The 18,509-nt window shown below is 40.5% G+C and overlaps 1 protein-coding gene across 1 annotated transcript; it reads left to right on the forward strand.

Annotated features, from left to right (window-relative positions):
* The first annotated feature begins 19 nt into the window (after positions 1 to 19).
* Positions 20 to 17,670, forward strand: LOC115811154 (alpha-actinin-2). Its single transcript, XM_030773241.1, has 21 exons — positions 20 to 145; positions 3,228 to 3,342; positions 3,451 to 3,570; positions 4,044 to 4,130; positions 4,218 to 4,305; positions 5,618 to 5,696; positions 6,717 to 6,798; positions 7,253 to 7,338; positions 7,666 to 7,758; positions 7,955 to 8,185; positions 8,643 to 8,790; positions 9,072 to 9,222; positions 12,533 to 12,641; positions 13,456 to 13,596; positions 13,953 to 14,135; positions 14,434 to 14,568; positions 15,144 to 15,323; positions 15,542 to 15,688; positions 16,172 to 16,237; positions 17,126 to 17,284; positions 17,494 to 17,670. Exons 1-21 carry the CDS (start codon positions 20 to 22, stop codon positions 17,650 to 17,652), a joined length of 2,685 nt encoding a protein of 894 aa, XP_030629101.1. The 3' UTR covers positions 17,653 to 17,670.
* The last annotated feature ends 839 nt before the right edge of the window (positions 17,671 to 18,509 follow it).

An 18,509-nucleotide genomic window follows, 5' to 3' on the forward strand; every position in this document is an offset into this window, starting at 1 on the left:
CTCCGGCCCAGACGGCATAATGATGACCCAGGTGGAAACGATGCAATACAACAATGGATACGATCAAGAGGTGTACATGATGCAGGAGGATGAGTGGGACAGGGATCTCCTCTTGGACCCAGCATGGGAGAAACAGCAGAGGAAGGTTAGTCCATGTGGACACATCTTTAATTGCATTCAGTCGCCCTAATTTTAGGTTATCAGTGGTTTATGTATCTAGACTCTTATGTCGTACGAGACTTATCTTTTATAAACATATTGCCCTTCTTAACTAACCCTGTTGCGTGATCTTGTTAGAAGTGAGAGTTTAGATAACGGTTACAGCTGTCATTAGAACTGTAAAATGCCCAGCCCCGTGTGTGTGTGTGTGCGGGGGACGCGGTGGGCACCCACTAACAATAGCACGCAATAACGAGCGGCCCTCTCGGCTTTCCATTCGTTTGGTATGTGGACTGTCAACAGATGCTCGCTAACACATGATGACGTGCTTTGGATCAGAATGGAGTCTACACCTAAATTTAACTGTGGGACTTTGGGGGGCATTACTCTTGACTAATCCAATGTCCTTGAATTGGAATTCATTTTGAGGCATACACCTTTACCTTTTCACCTTTTCAACTGCTGTCTTTAATTACTTTAAGGCAACTGTTTAACAGCACCAAGTAAACATCAGTCCTGCTGAAATGAATGCTATGTACAGAAGTATTCTTTGAGCCAGTTTACTTGATGCTGCTTTGACTTAATTATTTTGTGTTCGTTTAAAACAGTTCAAGACACAAGATATGTATTAATGAGATTGTATACTGCTTTACTGTCTTCAGAGGTTTAGTGTCATACTATGTCCTTCTTTGAAAACTTTGCAAGATTTAATTTGGATTTAGGTCATTGTTAACTAAATATGCATACTAGTTCATTGTTTATTCAGTACAAATTCTAACTCACAGAAAATAAATAAATAAATAAAGGTTTTGTTTTGTTTTTTCCCAGTACCTCAACAACTATTTTCAGTTATTGAGATATTGAGTTCGTGGTCATTTTCATTAACAATGAACAAAATATGTCTAAGTGAAAAGATCAAATAATAAGCCATAATATAGTCATTATCAAAGGTTTATGTCAGTTATTGGAAGAGGGCACTCACAAGGTTCAGGTGGAATCAAAGGTTCAAATTTCAAAGCAAAGTGAGTGTATTTTAAGACACTTTATTGTTATGCCTAAGGTCCCTCTGTCTAATGAGCTATTTGTAGAACCAGCAGACCCCATTAAATTAAAAATGTGTGTGCTTGTGTATGTGTGTGTGTGTGTGTGTGTGTTGTTTCCACATAGGAAAGCCTCTTTTACAGTTTACAGTTTTTCCTGTGTGAAATTTGAGCGTGATACCTCAGAGATAGTGCATGTAATGGTGATGGCCTTAAAGAGGGTTCAGGGTTCTCTCACACATACAGTAGGTTTATATCAAAGACCAGACTTGGTGAGATGAAACACCTGTTGCTATTGTTGTGCCCAGACTTGGGCTGGTAGCTTAGGCAAAATGAGTGACACTTGCCAGAACTCCCTCCATCAACACTCGTCCTGCAGTCTGCCAAAGCATCACGGTTCATTTCTAAAACTGGTCCTGATCTGAACAATGGGTCAATGAGGTTAGAAGCAGAACACAGAAATGTACCATTTGTCACACATTTGATAGCGTAGAGTACTGGATTTGACTTTAAACAGTCCTTGTTTAATTTTTAAAAAGCTGTTTAAAATGCATTACATAAAAATACTTCTTAACAAAAAGATTTTTTTTTTCACTTTATAAGTTACTTTTTCTAGCATTGTGTTTTTAAAAAGCTAGCAACACTGAATTCTTTCAGAAGCATAGAGTGACACGAGAAGTGATTTTCCAGTGACATTGAATAGTAGATGATGTTTTTGGACAATGTTCTTCACATGATACTTTTTCAAATTTCTTTCACAGCCTTAACTGACAAGATGTATCACTTTTTAATATGAAATGCATCTGATAAAGCTGAAGATCTAGGAATGAGATATGATCAATAAACTTCAACTATTCTTCTTCTTCTTCTTCTTTTTATTATTACTAGTAAAAGCAGTGACAATGGCAGTAATAGTGGTTAGTGATCAAGGTAACAGTAGTGGCAGTGCTAGTATTAATATTACAATTAATATTGTTGTATTTTTACCCATTAATGTTTGTGGAAATGAATGGAAATGTCAGTCCAGCCAAACTCAAGGGAACAGATGTTCAAGGTTAACACCGTGGCTATATTCTACAAAACTGTTTGGGTTGGTCTAATGCACTAGGCTAGTTGATCACTTTTTTGGGAAGCCCACTGTTGACATGATGAAAGGACCGACCAACTCTCATAGTCTCAGATGACAGACAGTGGGGACAATGGTCTTAGGAGGAGTTTACAGATTTATTATGCCTGGTCGAAATGCTCTTTTAAGTCTGATCTAGGAACAGCACTCTCTGTCCAAATACCTCAACCATTGCAAGAGAAGTGGCAAAACTGATGTCAGTCCACGGTACAAGACAAACTTCTCCAGTCTTAGATTTATCACGGGTAAAGTGTACTGACGTGACGGCTGAAGCATTTGACAGCATGTTGGCGGTGGTAACCTGCTGTGTCCTGGTTATTTCCTGGTATGAACCACTTTTTCCCGTGAGCAAATAGCGTGAGAGCGCACCATGTGGCATTACAGGCCCATTTTAGATACTGAAATGCAATCCAGAGCGCTGCTGTCCAACCTCTATCAGAGTGGCTCACGATTGACAGATTCTTCTTTGTGCACGGTATGCGAACCTGAGTGCTGAGCCCGCTGTCATTTCAGCACCATGCTTAATATATGAGAGAGAGAGTTTCGACACGGTCGTCACCTAACGGAACAAATGCTCCGTACGCCGACATGACGCACCACGCACCTTTGTTTTGAGTTGTAACGATAAATCCATTAATGGAAAAAACAAACTGAACTTGCCCAGTCCAACATGTCTTAAAGTCAAATTCAAATTTCTGCTCCCTCTTGTATTACTGACATAGGAGTCTAAATATAAATGACTGACTTGTCTCTTTAGTGTATATTTAGTGTTGGTGAAGAAATTAATCGAAATTTAACCAAGAAAAAAAATACTGCAATTTGATTGAATACAATCATATGCTGATGCCCTCTTTCCCTCTTCTGATTTAAATCTTTCTATGTATGCTCCCAACATATTGCAGACTTTCACAGCCTGGTGTAACTCCCATCTGCGTAAAGCCGGCACTCAGATTGAGAACATTGAGGAAGACTTTCGAAATGGCCTTAAACTCATGCTGCTCCTGGAGGTCATTTCTGGTATGCATGAACACGTTCATTTGGCTGGGTTTTTTTTTTTATTTTTTATTTTTTATTGTTATTTTACAGACGTTAGTTGTTGTACACAGCATTTGGTTGCTTTTATAGGTGAGAGACTGCCTAAACCAGACAGAGGAAAGATGCGTTTTCACAAAATAGCCAATGTCAACAAAGCCCTGGATTACATCACAAGCAAAGGAGTGAAGCTGGTGTCAATTGGTGCAGAGGGTATGATGGCATCTCTTCATTATTAAGTGTAGAGTTTAAAAAATTTGGTTTTCAACTGAAACAGACAAAGGTGCTCAGTCTCAAAATGCTCAATCTGCCCGAGCACTGTGTGGACCCTGTGACCAGCACTGTGTTTAGGTTATGTTCAGTAGTTTCCCATTAGTAAATAATCTTAGATTCTCTTAGTGAACTTGATCTTAGTATCTTCAAAAACATAAGACCTGAGCAATTTGACCAATGAGGAGACTCTGACTTTTTAATACTGACCATTCTTGAGATTCTCCCAGTTGGGAGAACGGGTCATTGCTGGTCAATTGGCTGTCAATCTCAAATGTCTAATCTGTAAAGATCAGAGGAGGTGCTATGAACTGATTAATGTAAACATAGCTTTAAGACAAGGCATAATGTGACAGACTCTAGTCTCATGGTGAAATTATTGTTAAAACACATGACACATCTGATTTGCTCCTCAGAGATAGTAGATGGGAATGTAAAGATGACTCTGGGTATGATCTGGACCATCATCCTCCGCTTTGCCATTCAGGACATCTCAGTGGAAGGTAAACAGGCATGTGTCTGTTTCGAATAATGTAACTGCATTTTAACCCAGCTCTTTCAGTGTTAAATAAACCCTGGCTCTCCTGCAGAAACCTCCGCTAAGGAAGGCCTCCTGCTGTGGTGTCAAAGGAAGACTGCCCCCTATAGGAACGTCAACGTCCAAAACTTCCATTGCAGGTCAGTACTGATGTCTGTCAAGCAAATATATGTGTACTTTATATAGGTACAGCAGAAAACATAGCTATGGCAAATGTACATTTCCTGGCTAATCAACAATAGCTTTGCCAAAACGAAGTTGTCTATTAAGAATTTTGAAATAGCTAACATTTGCTACTTGAGTTGCTTTACCTTGTGTGTCATGAGCAAAAACATGTACCTTGTTTTAGGGCATATAGGTAATGGAATACCAGTGCAATCTTTTATATATTCTATTGAATGTGGCCATTTAATAATTATATTAAAACTGCTATATAATTTTAGACTTGGAGTGAAATTTTTTTACAGTAGCATTGTACCAAATCAAAAGTCCCATCTTAATGTTTTGGGTTTATTACATATAGAGTTTCAGCTCTGCTTACTACAGATTACAGATACAGATACATTTTGACCCAAGTCTAAAAGACCAAGATAGACCTGTTTGGTGTAGTTTATACATTTTATCTGTTATTGGTACAGAGTACAAATAAGGCTGTGGTTGATTTGAAGTTCATTTGTTCTTCACATTAATGGAAAATAAAAATGTGTGTCTTTTGTTAGGTTAGATCAAATGAAATGGAAGTACTGACATAACCTGAAAAAATTCCAGTTGCTTGTTACAACTTTTAACTTTTTTAGGTGCAACGAAGTATGATTTTCTCAGGTTATTTTGTGCTTGCTGTTCTTCAGCATTTTATCTGTTTTAAACTTTTAGATTAAAGTCAAAGGTATCTGGTTGATTAAATGATGTGTTCAAATTCACTGCCTACATTTCATATGGTCATTTAGTATTCAATAGAAACACGTGTATCATTTGGTGTGAAGATTGCAAGAAGATTGAAATGAGGAGTTTTCATTGCTTGTCCAATATCGCTTAGATAGATCTTTTCGGGGAAAAAGGGCATCTAAAGAATCCACACTGTTCTCTTTGTGGAGCTACAATAAAATCTTATTTAGCATTTCTGCCTCTTTCAGCACAACAATCAATTGGCTATTGATTAGTGCTTCAGGAGAAGTGGCCACCCTGTGGATAGACTTTTTCTGTGGGGACAGTCTATTTGGATGTCTCATGCTGACATTAGCAATAGACTTTTGGCTTTTGTGGGGACCATGAGGGTCTATCACTGTAGTCCCTCGTCACAGCCTAAAGAGAATTTACTGAGAAATACTGTTGGATCAGTCACAGTGATCCTAACCGGGCATGATACTGAAGCACATTAAATCAATTTGCCGTGTACACAAAATCATTTTTAACATGTGTTTTCCTCTTGATTTCGTTTCCGTGCAAATGAAGCTGGAAAGACGGTCTGGCGTTCTGTGCTCTCATACACAGACATCGTCCTGACTTGATCGATTACTCCAAACTCAACAAGGTCTGCCGGACCTGAGTGTGTTGGGTGTGCATGGGAAGAGCCTGCTGACCAAACTAACCCACATAGAGAGGGTTGTCTCAGAAAAGCAATCAAAGCCCCAACTCTTCTAATGGAGACCGCTTGTTTCCACATGCATGTTAGTCCCTGCCATTTATTCGTTTTATAGCATAAAAAGTGGGACCATACATTAAAAAAAATCCTAACACAACTGCTATTTTATCTTTTCTGAACCGTTATTAATTTAACCAACATCATAATTACAAATATAATACATTTATGAGATATGTTGATGATTAAGTTATTTTTAGAGTCTAGTTTCATGTCATGGTTTGTCCTACTGCACTGGACCTTCAGTGTTTAGACTTGTCTGTAATAAGTGTCAGGGGAGAAGGTTAGAGGACAGGAAGACTGTGTCACAGGCTGGAATAGCATTTTCGGTAACGCGAGCCAAAACCCAGAGGAGATCCCAGGATTACCCTTGCTATGACAGGCAGCTGAATTGGCTTGTGATGTTGACTTTTGTAAAGGTACAAGGCTCTCCCACTCACTGGACTTTGGACGTTCTACCTCACCAACAAAAGCCATGATACAAATCTTCAGCTCTTTGCGTACAGAAAATAAACATTCATGACTGAATGAATGCGATTTGTAGTTGAAATTGCTTCTCTCTCTATCTTTTTTTTAACCTATTCATGTCCGAAGTATTTTAATGTCAGATAATTTACGTCATTTCTTTTGCATGGGTTACTGCTAACAAGAGCCAGTAAATTGAAGTTTGTGAAACAGTTCCACCTCTCTTTATAACCCAGTTTGAATGGAAATTCTAGACTATTTTCAGTAACCTTCATAATGAGCCAATCCTGTATTAAACACTAAATTAAAAATGCACATTTATTAATGAAGTGCTTTATTTCCACAGTAATTACTGTAAAACTATATTCATTTTTCTTGGATTTGACTAATAATGACCTAGTTTTTGGTAAAGGTGCTGCAGACATTGACCAGCCCTCTATATTGTAGGATGATCCTGTGGGTAATCTGAATCTAGCTTTGGAAATTGCAGAGAAACATCTCGACATCCCAAAAATGTTGGACCCAGAGGGTAAGCAGTTCAGTTCTCTTTTTCCACACAAACGAAGGTTGTGGAAAGTCCTCCCGGCCACCGCCCCTCTGTTCTGTACACGTCAGGGGTAGGCAGTCCTCCTACAGGAAAGTTGTCATGCAATCAGGCTGCTGTTCCAGCACTATTCAGTTAATCTTATAATCAGTTTAATTCAGATATTAATGTATTGAGGGGACCCTTCAGCATTAGACACAGACGAGTACGATCATGACTAGAACAAAATCCTAGTGCAGTCCTCTCGAAGACCATTACCCGGCCAGGGTGCACATATTTTTAGAAAACACTTCCTGCCAGATGGCACAGATACCTACCGGTCATATTGTTCAAGTTCAAGTTCAAGTGTTTATCCATCACGCACAATGTCGAGACATTGGCAGTGAAATGTTGTCCCACTGTTTTTTCCCCCTTTCCCCTTTCTCCCTTTTCTCTTCAGACATCATCAACACCCCAAAACCAGATGAGAGGGCTATAATGACATATGTGTCCTGTTTCTATCATGCCTTTGCTGGAGCTGAACAGGTACCACCATCACTTTTGCTTCTCTGTGAGCACCTTCAAGTGTTCACAGAAATTTGCTGGAGACATCTTTATTGTAAAATTCAAATTCAAAATTTTTAATTCAAATTTAAATTCTAAATCCCACCTAAACCCCACCTAAAGGCAATTTGTTGTCATAGCAGAGATGTTATAGTTAAAGCTGTCAGGTATTGGCAACTGAATACCATTAACTTACATAAACATTCACTGCAACTGGCAAAAATTGAATCCATAATGATTTCCATTATTTTGTGTCACTGGTATTTGTTGCATAAACGTCTTTTGGTTGTGCTGATTGTGTTCCCGCAGGCGGAGACGGCTGCTAACAGGATCTGTAAGGTGTTAGGAGTGAACCAGGAGAATGAGAAATTGATGGAGGACTATGAGAAACTGGCCAGTGATGTAATCAACAAAGCTCAACTACTTACATCATTTTTCAATTTGTATTCTTTTCGCTGGACTCTGATATAAACTAGATAAAGTCACTTAAGACTTTGAAAGTCTGTCAGAAAGTTTCTGTGGCTTTGAGATAAAAGAATGAAATCTTTGTGTCCAGCAATTCTTTTTTTTTTTTTTTCTCTGATCCTGCCCTTTGTAGCTTCTGGAGTGGATTCGTCGGACCACCCCATGGCTGGAGAACCGTTCTGCAGAGACAAGCATGGCAGCCATGCGGCGTAAGCTGGAGGATTTCAGGGACTACAGGCGCATGCACAAACCCCCCAAAGTGCAGGAGAAATGCCAGCTGGAGATCAGCTTCAACACGCTGCAGACCAAACTGCGCATCAGCAACCGACCTGCGTTCATGCCCTCCGAGGGCAAGATGGTGTCTGTGAGTGAACCCCCTGACCTTTATGACTTCTATAACCTCTCTTTAAGAACGGGAGGACTTGCTTTAAACCAAGCTCGCCAAGTTCTCTGTCACAGGATTGATGGAGAAGTGTCATTGAGATACTAGGATTTGTGCATCGACAATTTAACTGATTTTGTGGGTTCAATAACTGACATGATAACAACTGATTATATGGACTACTGTAAATGTGCCAAATTTGTGGTTTCTTTTTTGTATTTACGTGATTAAAAGAACTAAGGACACATAGTTATGTTAGCTTGTGTGCTATCATATGTAACTGAACGTAACTTAACTTAGAATGACACAGAACTGAGTTGTATTGAGGTAGTTTGTTTTGATCTGTTATAATGTTGTGTGTTTTCATATGTAGTTGCTTGTGTTGTGCTGTTACTAATGTTGTGGTTGTTGTTGTTGCTGTTGTTGTTGTTGTGGCTAGGACATCACCGGTGCATGGCAGGGTCTGGAGCAGGCAGAGAAAGGCTATGAGGAGTGGTTGCTTGGGGAACTGCGACGTTTGGAGCGTCTCGATCACCTGGCCGAGAAGTTTCGTCAGAAAGCTGCCACCCATGAGGGCTGGTCAGAAGGTCAGAAAACCACAGACATGCCTACTCCTTTCCGTGTGAGCTCCACAGTCGGTTTGGTAGAGGACACTATGGTGCAATGAAATTTCAACTTACCAGAAAAACCTACCATTTAACAACCTTTTTGTTCAGTCCAGCTTTCAGTCCATATGAAATGTTATGAGCTTGAAACAATAAAGATCATTTTCATTTGAGGGTGCCCCTTCACTCTCCCAAAAACACACACACACACACACACACACACACACACATGCACACATCCTGAATTGATGCTGTTATTGCAGGTAAAGAGCAGTTGCTTCTGCAGAGGGACTATGAATCGGCGTCTCTGACTGAGGTTCGAGCCTTGTTGAGAAGACACGAGGCCTTTGAGAGTGACCTGGCTGCACACCAGGACCGTGTGGAGCAGATAGCAGCCATTGCACAGGAACTCAAGTATGTTCCCAGAATTCACCAGGCTCTGTGTGTCACTGGGACATGCTAGTCACAGATTCAGCACTGAGTTACTGACACAGTGGCCATAATGCTTGCTATGCTAGTGGAGAGCATAGTTAAAAAATGAAACTCTTGACCTTTTAGTAGTAGTGTGTTTTGCTGATTAGCATTGTGCCCAAAAAAGTCACTTTGGGTTTTTGTAACAGCAACTTTTGAGAAATATAAACAAAATAAACTTAAGTGTTCCAAACAATGTCAACTGTAACATCTATAAACATTTCATCAGTAGCTTCATCATCAAAAAATCTAAAGCATATTTTTTATTTTCAGCTTTGTGAGAGACTTCATGTGAGGTGTTTTTATATCTGTCTCCATACAGTAACGGTGACAGCGGTTTAAATGGGCCCATCTAGTGGTCATGAAGTTAATACATTAACATGTGAGGGCAGGCAATCCAAAGTGTGGGCAATTTCATCACATCTGCAAAGCACCAATGCATTTGCATATTTCAACTCATTTAGCTCCTCATTACCTTGTCGGAAGCACCAAAGCTTAATCTGTCTGAAATTAGTTATGTTTGCTTTAAAATCCCTCACAGTGACTTAATTAGGACAGTTTCAGCTGTCTCGAAGTAGTATCAATTAAAAATCTAATTTTCAAACAACCTAACGACATTAATTAAAGTACAGTTCATACATTAGAGTAGGGAGAGAGAAGGCTAAAGCTACTGGCTTGTCAAAAGTTTAGACTGAGGCCATTTTTAGCACATATCACCAGAACAGAACTATGCTTTTTTTGACATTTCTATGAAGGTGGTTGCCCCCTGAAACTGTCACAACATTGTCCTAAATGACAGAGAACGAAGCAAATTTAAGTACAAATTAGAAAACCGGTACATAACGTAAATGTCGACATTACAATAGGTTACATTTCATACTGGGTTTTATACGTTGGTGCAGTGTTGATGAAGGTGTTATAAATGGTTACAAACCTGTCATAGCGCACTTGCCAAAAACTATAAAACAGTGCGGTGACTGTTTTGCCTGTCTACATACTGTTGGAGAGAAGCTGGATCTAGAGGTGCCCTCTCTGGGTTGTATTGTTCTAAATCTGGCCTGTAATGGTGCCAGGGCACCTGTCCACTTTGCTCTGTGAGAACACTGCACTGGGGACTATGACAGGAAAGAGAGAGAGAGAGAAGTAGAAAGAGAGAGAGAGAGAGAGAGAGAGAGAGAGAGGGTTGATGTATGACGTGGAGCAAGACTCTGGTCACTCCCATTCCCACCACCCCTGCCACTCAGCCCTCCACCCCGTCCCCCCACACTACCAGGCCGTGCAGTCAGCTGTCTATTTGTGGAGAACCCTGTACAGGAACGCTGGCCAAACCTGCGTGCCGTCTGTGTCAAAGTTTAAGGACTCCCATGCCACCCCAGGAGGCAACCTGTTGTCACTCCCCCTCTTCTGTTTTAGTCCTCTACAATTATGCTGTCAGTGTATCAGAACAAAAAGGCTTTGAGCTGAAATGGATTGAATTTGAATGAAAATCAGTGTAGAAAATCAGTCCATGAAAATGTTTTAATTGTGAAAAAATGGTTTTACTTAAATATCTAAATGTCTATCTGTCTGTCCTCTATGTATCTGTCTGTCTTCTCATTTATGTGTCTGTCTCTTTATCTGCTTTTCCTCTCTTTGTAATAGCACACAGTACCTCTGTATTTTCCCCAGAGGTGCCACACACACACACACACACACACACACACACACAGGCCATAGGGGAAGTGTCCCGTGGTACTTTGTTGTGGTGTGATTCAGTGAACCCAGCTCAAACAGAGTGGTGGGCATGACCTTGTTGTGGCTGACAGGAGCAGATAGTGGAGGCTCTCAGATAAGATAAATAATATTGACCTGTGTGACTATGGTAAATGACAGGCTGTATCAGAGCCCATGACATTGCCGTGGGGGAGGTGTGCTCTTCGTTTCTCACGCGTGCTCTCTCAGGTTACCCAGAAAGAGCTGCCCGTGCCCTCGGAGAGCTGGATGACCTTGAGTGGCTCACAGTGTTCTCGGGTATTGCCAGGTGGCTGGGAGGCCAGTCTACCCTCCCTCTCTGTCTCTCTTTCTCTCTCTCTCTCTCTCTCTCTCTCTCTCTCTCTCTCTCTCTCGTTCTGTCAGTTCAGTCAGGCCGTTTATGTAGTATAGGGACACAGTTGTGGCATTCGGAACGCTTGTGAATGTTTACTTGTTTTGACCCTCTCTCTGGTGTATAGCACTAAAAACCCTCTGAACCTGTGTCCCTTTTATTGGAGAATGGAAAATGTGGAGTTTGTGGCTTATTGAAATGAATGACAAACAGGATTCAGCTACTGACTCAGAGGGGAAGTCCGGAGATAAGTGTGTGTGTGTGTGTGTGTGTGTGTGTGTGTGTGCACGCCATGTTTTAGTGACGTGTTGGTTAGAGTGAAGCTTTGAATTAGGGTTGGGGTAGCGTTAGGGTTAGATAATTATTCGTTAATTACAGGAAGATATGAAGATATGGATCAAGGAATATATTATTCTTCAATTACATTAAGATGTGAATACAAACGTGTGTGTGTGTGTGTGTGTGTGTGCGTGTGCGTGTGTGTGAAAGGTGCAATAAAAGAATGTAGAAGTGTTTCATTTGTAATACATCTTTGGCTGATAAATTATTTCCATAAAATCAGGACAACACAGCTGCTGGGCTCCTGATTATAACAGCTGTCTCCCTCTCCCTCTCTCTCTCTCTCTCTCTCTGTCTTTCTCTCTCCTTACATCATTCCTCTCTCAGCTGAGGTGAGTTGCTGGAGAGTATGGATTTTCCTCTGCCTTGCTGGCAGATGCACTTTGAACATGAGGTGATTCCTGTTGTGGGGTCATTGTTTAGTCAGACTCACTATCGTGAGCAGAAGGTCAGGAGGTTACACTTTGTGGTGGTTTGTACAGAATGCACTAATTCATCTGACGTTCAGTGAATACGTTCCCCTCATTTAACATTGCACCAGTGCATTTGAATGTACCAAATCATCAGCTTGATGACATCTGAATGACCTTTTTCGCTGAATGAACTTCAGTGATTATTTAATGAAAAGCCAGAAATATTTTCCTGGGCTTCGTTTATTTGTTACCGCTGTGGGTGGCTCTATTGGCATCATGTCTAATTTAGTGAAGAAACTGGAAGCAGTTGGTGTCAATTTCCTCGGCAGGCGGACAGATGACTCATATGTAACTTTTGAGGTGAAATTAAGCGAGTAAAAGGGGAAGGAAGCATAAATAAATGTGTGTTTGTCTGCAGTGAACTGGACTACCATGCCTCTGCCACCATTAATGAACGATGCCAGAGGATTTGCGACCAGTGGGACCAACTGGGAACGCTCACCCAAAAGAGGCGGGAAGCTTTGGAGGTATGCTACTTCACGCAGCATTCCAGAGAGCTGCCTAACACCCAAAATCATAACCCTCTGTGGCTTAAAAATAAAAAAAACTTCTGTACCCTCTAGCCTAGTGACCTCACTGGCGGTGTAGGTCAGACAGGAGTTATGCCTCTTTGAACATTCTGAATCATAGTTCATAATTCAAACAAGGCAGCAAATTAGAGACAAAATTACTACAGCCCACTGGGGAGGCACAATTAGCCATGCAATGATGAGCGTCTGATTGCTAGCTCAAACTCTAGCTTTAGCGATGAGGTCATTGGCTAGTGCTAAGCTCCTTTGAGAGCTGTGTATCTGAGAAAGTTACTGGGATTGACTAGGATTGGTAGTTGAACTGATCCAGTGAACCTCTGGTGCCCCTGTAAATGTGTTAGAATGAGAGGCAGTGTCAGATGAACTGAGGTCAGGTAGATATTTGTTAATCTGACCCGACACGTCCTAAACTAGCAACACTCTACCAATGTTTTGGAGTTAGAAAGTGCATTTAGAGGAATGTGCATTAGTATATTTCATTCACAAATTTAATTTTAAAACTTAGTCTCGTATCTGTGAGAAAAAGGAGAAAGATACAGCATCGTTGCATTTAGTATTTGTTGTGCTTGTTTTCTTTTGACCGTTTAACTTGAAAGCCCAAGTCAAAAATTCAGGCACCTACATTGGTAGACAACTGTTTAAGACATTAATAGACCTAAAGTCATTCTATATCACACATCACAGAGATATGAAATGTATGTCAGTGGAAGTGTGGTTACCTTTGTGAACCATGTGTGCATTTGTTCATAAGAGAACAGAGAAGTTGCTGGAGACCATTGATCAGCTTTTCCTGGAGTTTGCAAAGAGATCTGCCCCCTTCAACAACTGGATGGAAGGAGCCATGGAGGACCTGCAAGACATGTTTATGGTCCATTCTGTGGATGAGATTCAGGTCTTGTTCTCTTCTTCCTTCATCTCCCTCGTTCTCTCTTTTCACCTGTTCTTCAGTGCGAAGCTGCTGGTTGAAATAACCATGTTAGTTTTTTGTTGGCTGAGTGCTTTTGTTTATGCGGTCCAGCTACTCATCCATCTGGTGATAACTCAAAATTAGTCTTTGACCCTTTTTACAAATTTGATTTTGTGTTAAGAGTCCATCACTATTGTTAAACAAAGTGAAAAGTGTTGAATTTAGCTAAAAATGTTATAATGTCTCGCACTCAAACGTTCATGGAGCCAACATGAAATGTCTTTGACGTGTTAAAGTGTAGAAGTATTTTGACTTGACCTGTTTTTCTGTCTTCTGTTCAGAATCTGATCTCAGCCCATGACCAGTTCAAGGCTACACTTCCAGAGGCAGACGCTGAGAGACAGGCTATTCTGGGCATTCATAACGAAGTGCAGAAAATTGCACAGAGCTATGGCATCTCACCCAGTCTTAGCAACCCTTACACCAGCATCACCCCTGCTGATCTCAATCTCAAGTGGGACAAGGTACAAACAGCATCAGTTACTCAGTGACATGAACATGAGTTAGCCCACTAGTCCTGCCCTGGTTCAGTGTCTGCACTGCATACCAACGCATGTTTCAATGAGAACGTGAGGAATCTTTACCTTAAGGATTTAGTTATAGAAAATGTATGTGGTATGAGACATTTTTTCTGTTTATGTATGTATTAGCTCTGTTATGTCTTCATGCTGTTAAAAGATGAAGATGGTTCCTCAAAGGGACTGTGTGTGTGTGTGGGTGTGTGTGTGTGTGTGTGCTTATTCCATGTTCTGTGTTTTTAAGGTGAAGAGACTGGTGCCTCAGAGGGACAGCGCTCTACAGGAGGAACTGTCTCGGCAGCATGCTAATGAGAGACTGAGGAGGCAGTTTGCTGCCCAGGCCAACGTTATTGGACCTTGGATTCAAACCAGGATGGAGGTCGCTTATAACATGACACAACACAGCACAGCACAACACAACACAACACAACACAACAACACCAAACGTTTACCTGAGTTCTGCTTATTAATGCAGCAGACAATGGCACAGACTGTGAGAGACTGTGGCTATGGATCACAGTGCATAGGAGCGCTCTGTTTCTCTGTTAGATATTTGTACCGATGAGCTCACGCCAGTGTGGGGCTTAGACCCTGTTGTAATTCATTACAATTGCAAACTGGATCAACAAATAACAAGTTCCTTTGGTTGCCCTTTCAGGGCTACTGAAACCCAAATTTGGTACCTCATGTTCTATTTGACTGAAACTGTAATTTACTCATATCTATTATTATTGAGTCCCTGTTTCCCTCAACATCTGTCTCGAGCATCCGTGATGATTTTTCTTCAAAACCACTCAGATGTGTAATGAGCTTCTTCTGGAAGTTTGTGTCTGTTTTCATTTACCTTCATGAAACAGCACCTGAGGCTAAGCGTATTTTGTGTTTGTGTGTGCGCTTTAAAATGTGGTAATTCTCCAGTTGTGGTATATGTGTGTTTGTGTTTGGGTTGGACAGGAGATAGGCCACAGCTCTGCTGATATAGGAGGAACACTGGAGGACCATATGAACCAGCTGAAGAATATTGAGCATGTCATCATCAACTACAAACCTAACATTGACAAACTGGAGGGAGACCACCAAGTCATACAAGAGTCTCTCATCTTTGACAACAAACATACCAACTATACCATGGAGGTAGCACACACACATACACACACACACTCCATAAACATTCTGACTGTACAAATCAAAGTAAAATGGTACATCTGCATGTGGGTCATATACAGATGTACACAGCTTCACACACTTAGCTCATGAATTCAGATATTGTATCCCAAGTAAAACACTCATGTTAGTTGAATGGTGCTGTGGTGTTGACCTTTGCTCTTTCTGTTACCATGGCATCATGGCAGCACCTCCGTGTAGGTTGGGAACTCCTCCTCACCACCATCGCCCGTACCATCAATGAAGTGGAGACCCAAATCCTTACCCGTGATGCCAAGGGCATAAGCCAGCAGCAGATCAATGAGTTCCGCTCCTCCTTCTCTCACTTCGACAGGGTAAAAAATACATCTACAAACTCTTTCAGCCCTAACAAAAATACTCTATAAACTCTGTCATTCCTTACAAAAATTCTACACAGTCTGTCAGTCCTTATACAATATTAACTTATACAGTCTGTCAGTCCTTATACAATATTAACTTATACAATATTAACCTATACACAGTCTGTCAGTCCTCATACAACATTAACTTATACACAGTCTGACAGTCCTTAAAAAATATTCCACATACTCTCTCACCCATTACAAAAAATCCTAACTCTGCACATTACAAAAATACTCACTCTATACAGATTCTGTCAGGCCTTACACAATACTAATGCTTTACACACTCTGTTAGTTCTTCTAAAAGTACAAGACCAAACTGTTACTGATGTTGTTTGTGTTCATCCTGGTTCATGCCATTTTTATTAATTACCCTCATTCTCTCTCTCTCTCTCTCTCTCTCTCTCTCTCTCTCTCTCTCTTTGCACCTTGCAGAAGAAGAAAGGAGGGATGGAGACAGATGATTTCCGGGCCTGCCTCATTTCTATGGGCTATGATCTGGTAAAAATAATGGATAAGATCTTTCTCCTTCCAAGGTTTTGGCAAGATGTGTTACATTCAATTATACAAGAATGTTGTGTCTGAACATACCTGAAGGTGTAGTTTTAAGTGCGTCTTTTATTCTAGGTGGTGTGTTATATATCCAATTACTGTTAGTCATATTACAAAAGTCTCTTCAAACATCCATAGTACATTTATCAATACCAGTTTCGATTCCCCCCCCCTTAATTTGTTTATTTATTCATTTAATTATTTATTTATTTATTTGAATACAACTGGCTGTCCTGAAGAGCCTTCTTTTTACCTTTAGCTGTTCTAACAGTCAGCATGACAGATGGACAGGTTTATTTTTAAATCATAACAGTTATTTATATGGAGAGGAGAACCTGCATGTATGAATAAGGGGGAATCAGGTTTTAGTGGAGTGCAGTGCTGTGCTGTTTTAGGATGTAGGACTCCAGCTGTGTGTGTTTGTCAGTGTGATAACAGAGACGGAGTGGTTCCGAGGGCAGCTGGCTGAGACCTTAGCATCTGGGACTGGCAGACTGCCATCTCAACCTCTATTCTGCACCATGATACTGAGGGACAGAAATTAGACACTCACACAATCATAATGTGTGCTTTTAACTCGCCGAATTTTTATAGGCTGAGATACAGTTGTTCTTCATATTGATTAAAAGGATTCCTTCGCTTATTTTTAGAGCTGTCGTAAGTTCTATTAAAAAAAAAATCTTGGAGAGAGTGTAGGAACATTCTTTAACTGTTCCACTGGATAAAGATAACTAACCACTGTTAATCCCTGTCTGATGTATGTCAGTCAAATTTAACCCTGTTTGAAATATGTTATGGACTCTTCCAGACAATATATGAGTTTTGTTCTGTGTACAGGGAGAGGCAGAGTTTGCACGCATCATGTCTCTGGTTGACCCGAACGGTACTGGACTGGTGACCTTCCAGTCATTTGTTGATTTCATGACTCGTGAGACAGGGGATACAGACACGGCTGAGCAGGTCGTCGCTTCCTTCAGAATCCTGGCTGCAGATAAGGTGTGCATTTGAATTCTTCTCAGATTCATCTATCTCAGAATATCAGTCTGTTCTTCAATGTGAACGAGCTTGAGGGATAAAAAAGTAAAGAAATAAATTAAGAGTGAGCTAAAGGATTTGCAAAGTTGAATGCTGTTTGAACATTATAAGTAAACGCAGAGCTAATATAACTGTGGCTGATGTAACTTATGATTCTCTGGTCTCCACAGCCGTATATTCTGGTTGAAGAACTGCGTAGAGAACTGCCCCCGGAGCAGGCTGAGTACTGCATCTCCAGGATGCCCCTCTACACTGGGCCTGACGGAGTGCCTGGAGCCCTAGACTACACTGCCTTCTCCAGTGCCCTCTACGGGGAAAGCGACCTCTAGCTGCACTCTGCACTCAAAGGCATTATACTCATACATGCTTCTAAACCTACTTTTCTCTCTGTCTCTGTATCTGTCTCTGTCCTTGTCTCCTTCTCTCTCTGTCTTTCTCTCTCTCTCTCTCTCTCTCTCTCTCATTTGCTTGCTCTCTCTTGTGTACACTTATTTCAGACACATAAGTTGTTACTCCCCAGGGAGAAGGAACTATGTTGAACATATAAGTTGAAAAATTTGAGGAAAGGTTATCTGCTCTATAAATACACTAAGTATTTCAGCAAATCTTCATGAAATGTCTGCTTCAGATATTACTAATTAAGAAAAAAAAAAAGAGACTACCATTCAGTTTTTTCCGGCCCAAATATTTGCCAATTAGAGATTAAATTGGAGGCTTCAGTGATTTAATTTTCTAACAAGCCCCTCAGGCTCAGTTACAGAGAGACTCGGATTTCTGTGGAATTTGTTTTGCTCTGAGATTGGATCAGAGGGAAAGCATTTACCGTGTATTCTGTCAACCAGTGTACAACTGTCAAAAATTATGGTGGCGATTTAAAGATTGTATACACGACATATTTTGAATAAACCCCGTCTTACAACAAACATTTGTTTTGTTTTGTTTTGACTGTTTTTTTTTTTATTTTAGTTTTAGGGGAATTTTGAAAAAAAAAAAAACTCACTTCACTTGGGCAATGCAAGGATTTGCGTCACATTTTCGATTTCCACGTGTGCAATTAAACTCGATTTCGACATCAGGTATTAACGTTTTCACATAAATTTGTCATTTTAACTAATAACGTTTACTCAAGACATAGACAGCATTTTATATGTCACCTGTTTGGGAGATATGTTAACTTGAATGTTGC

Source organism: Chanos chanos, chromosome 5 (assembly GCF_902362185.1).
Source record: "Chanos chanos chromosome 5, fChaCha1.1, whole genome shotgun sequence".
NCBI lineage: Eukaryota > Metazoa > Chordata > Actinopteri > Gonorynchiformes > Chanidae > Chanos > Chanos chanos.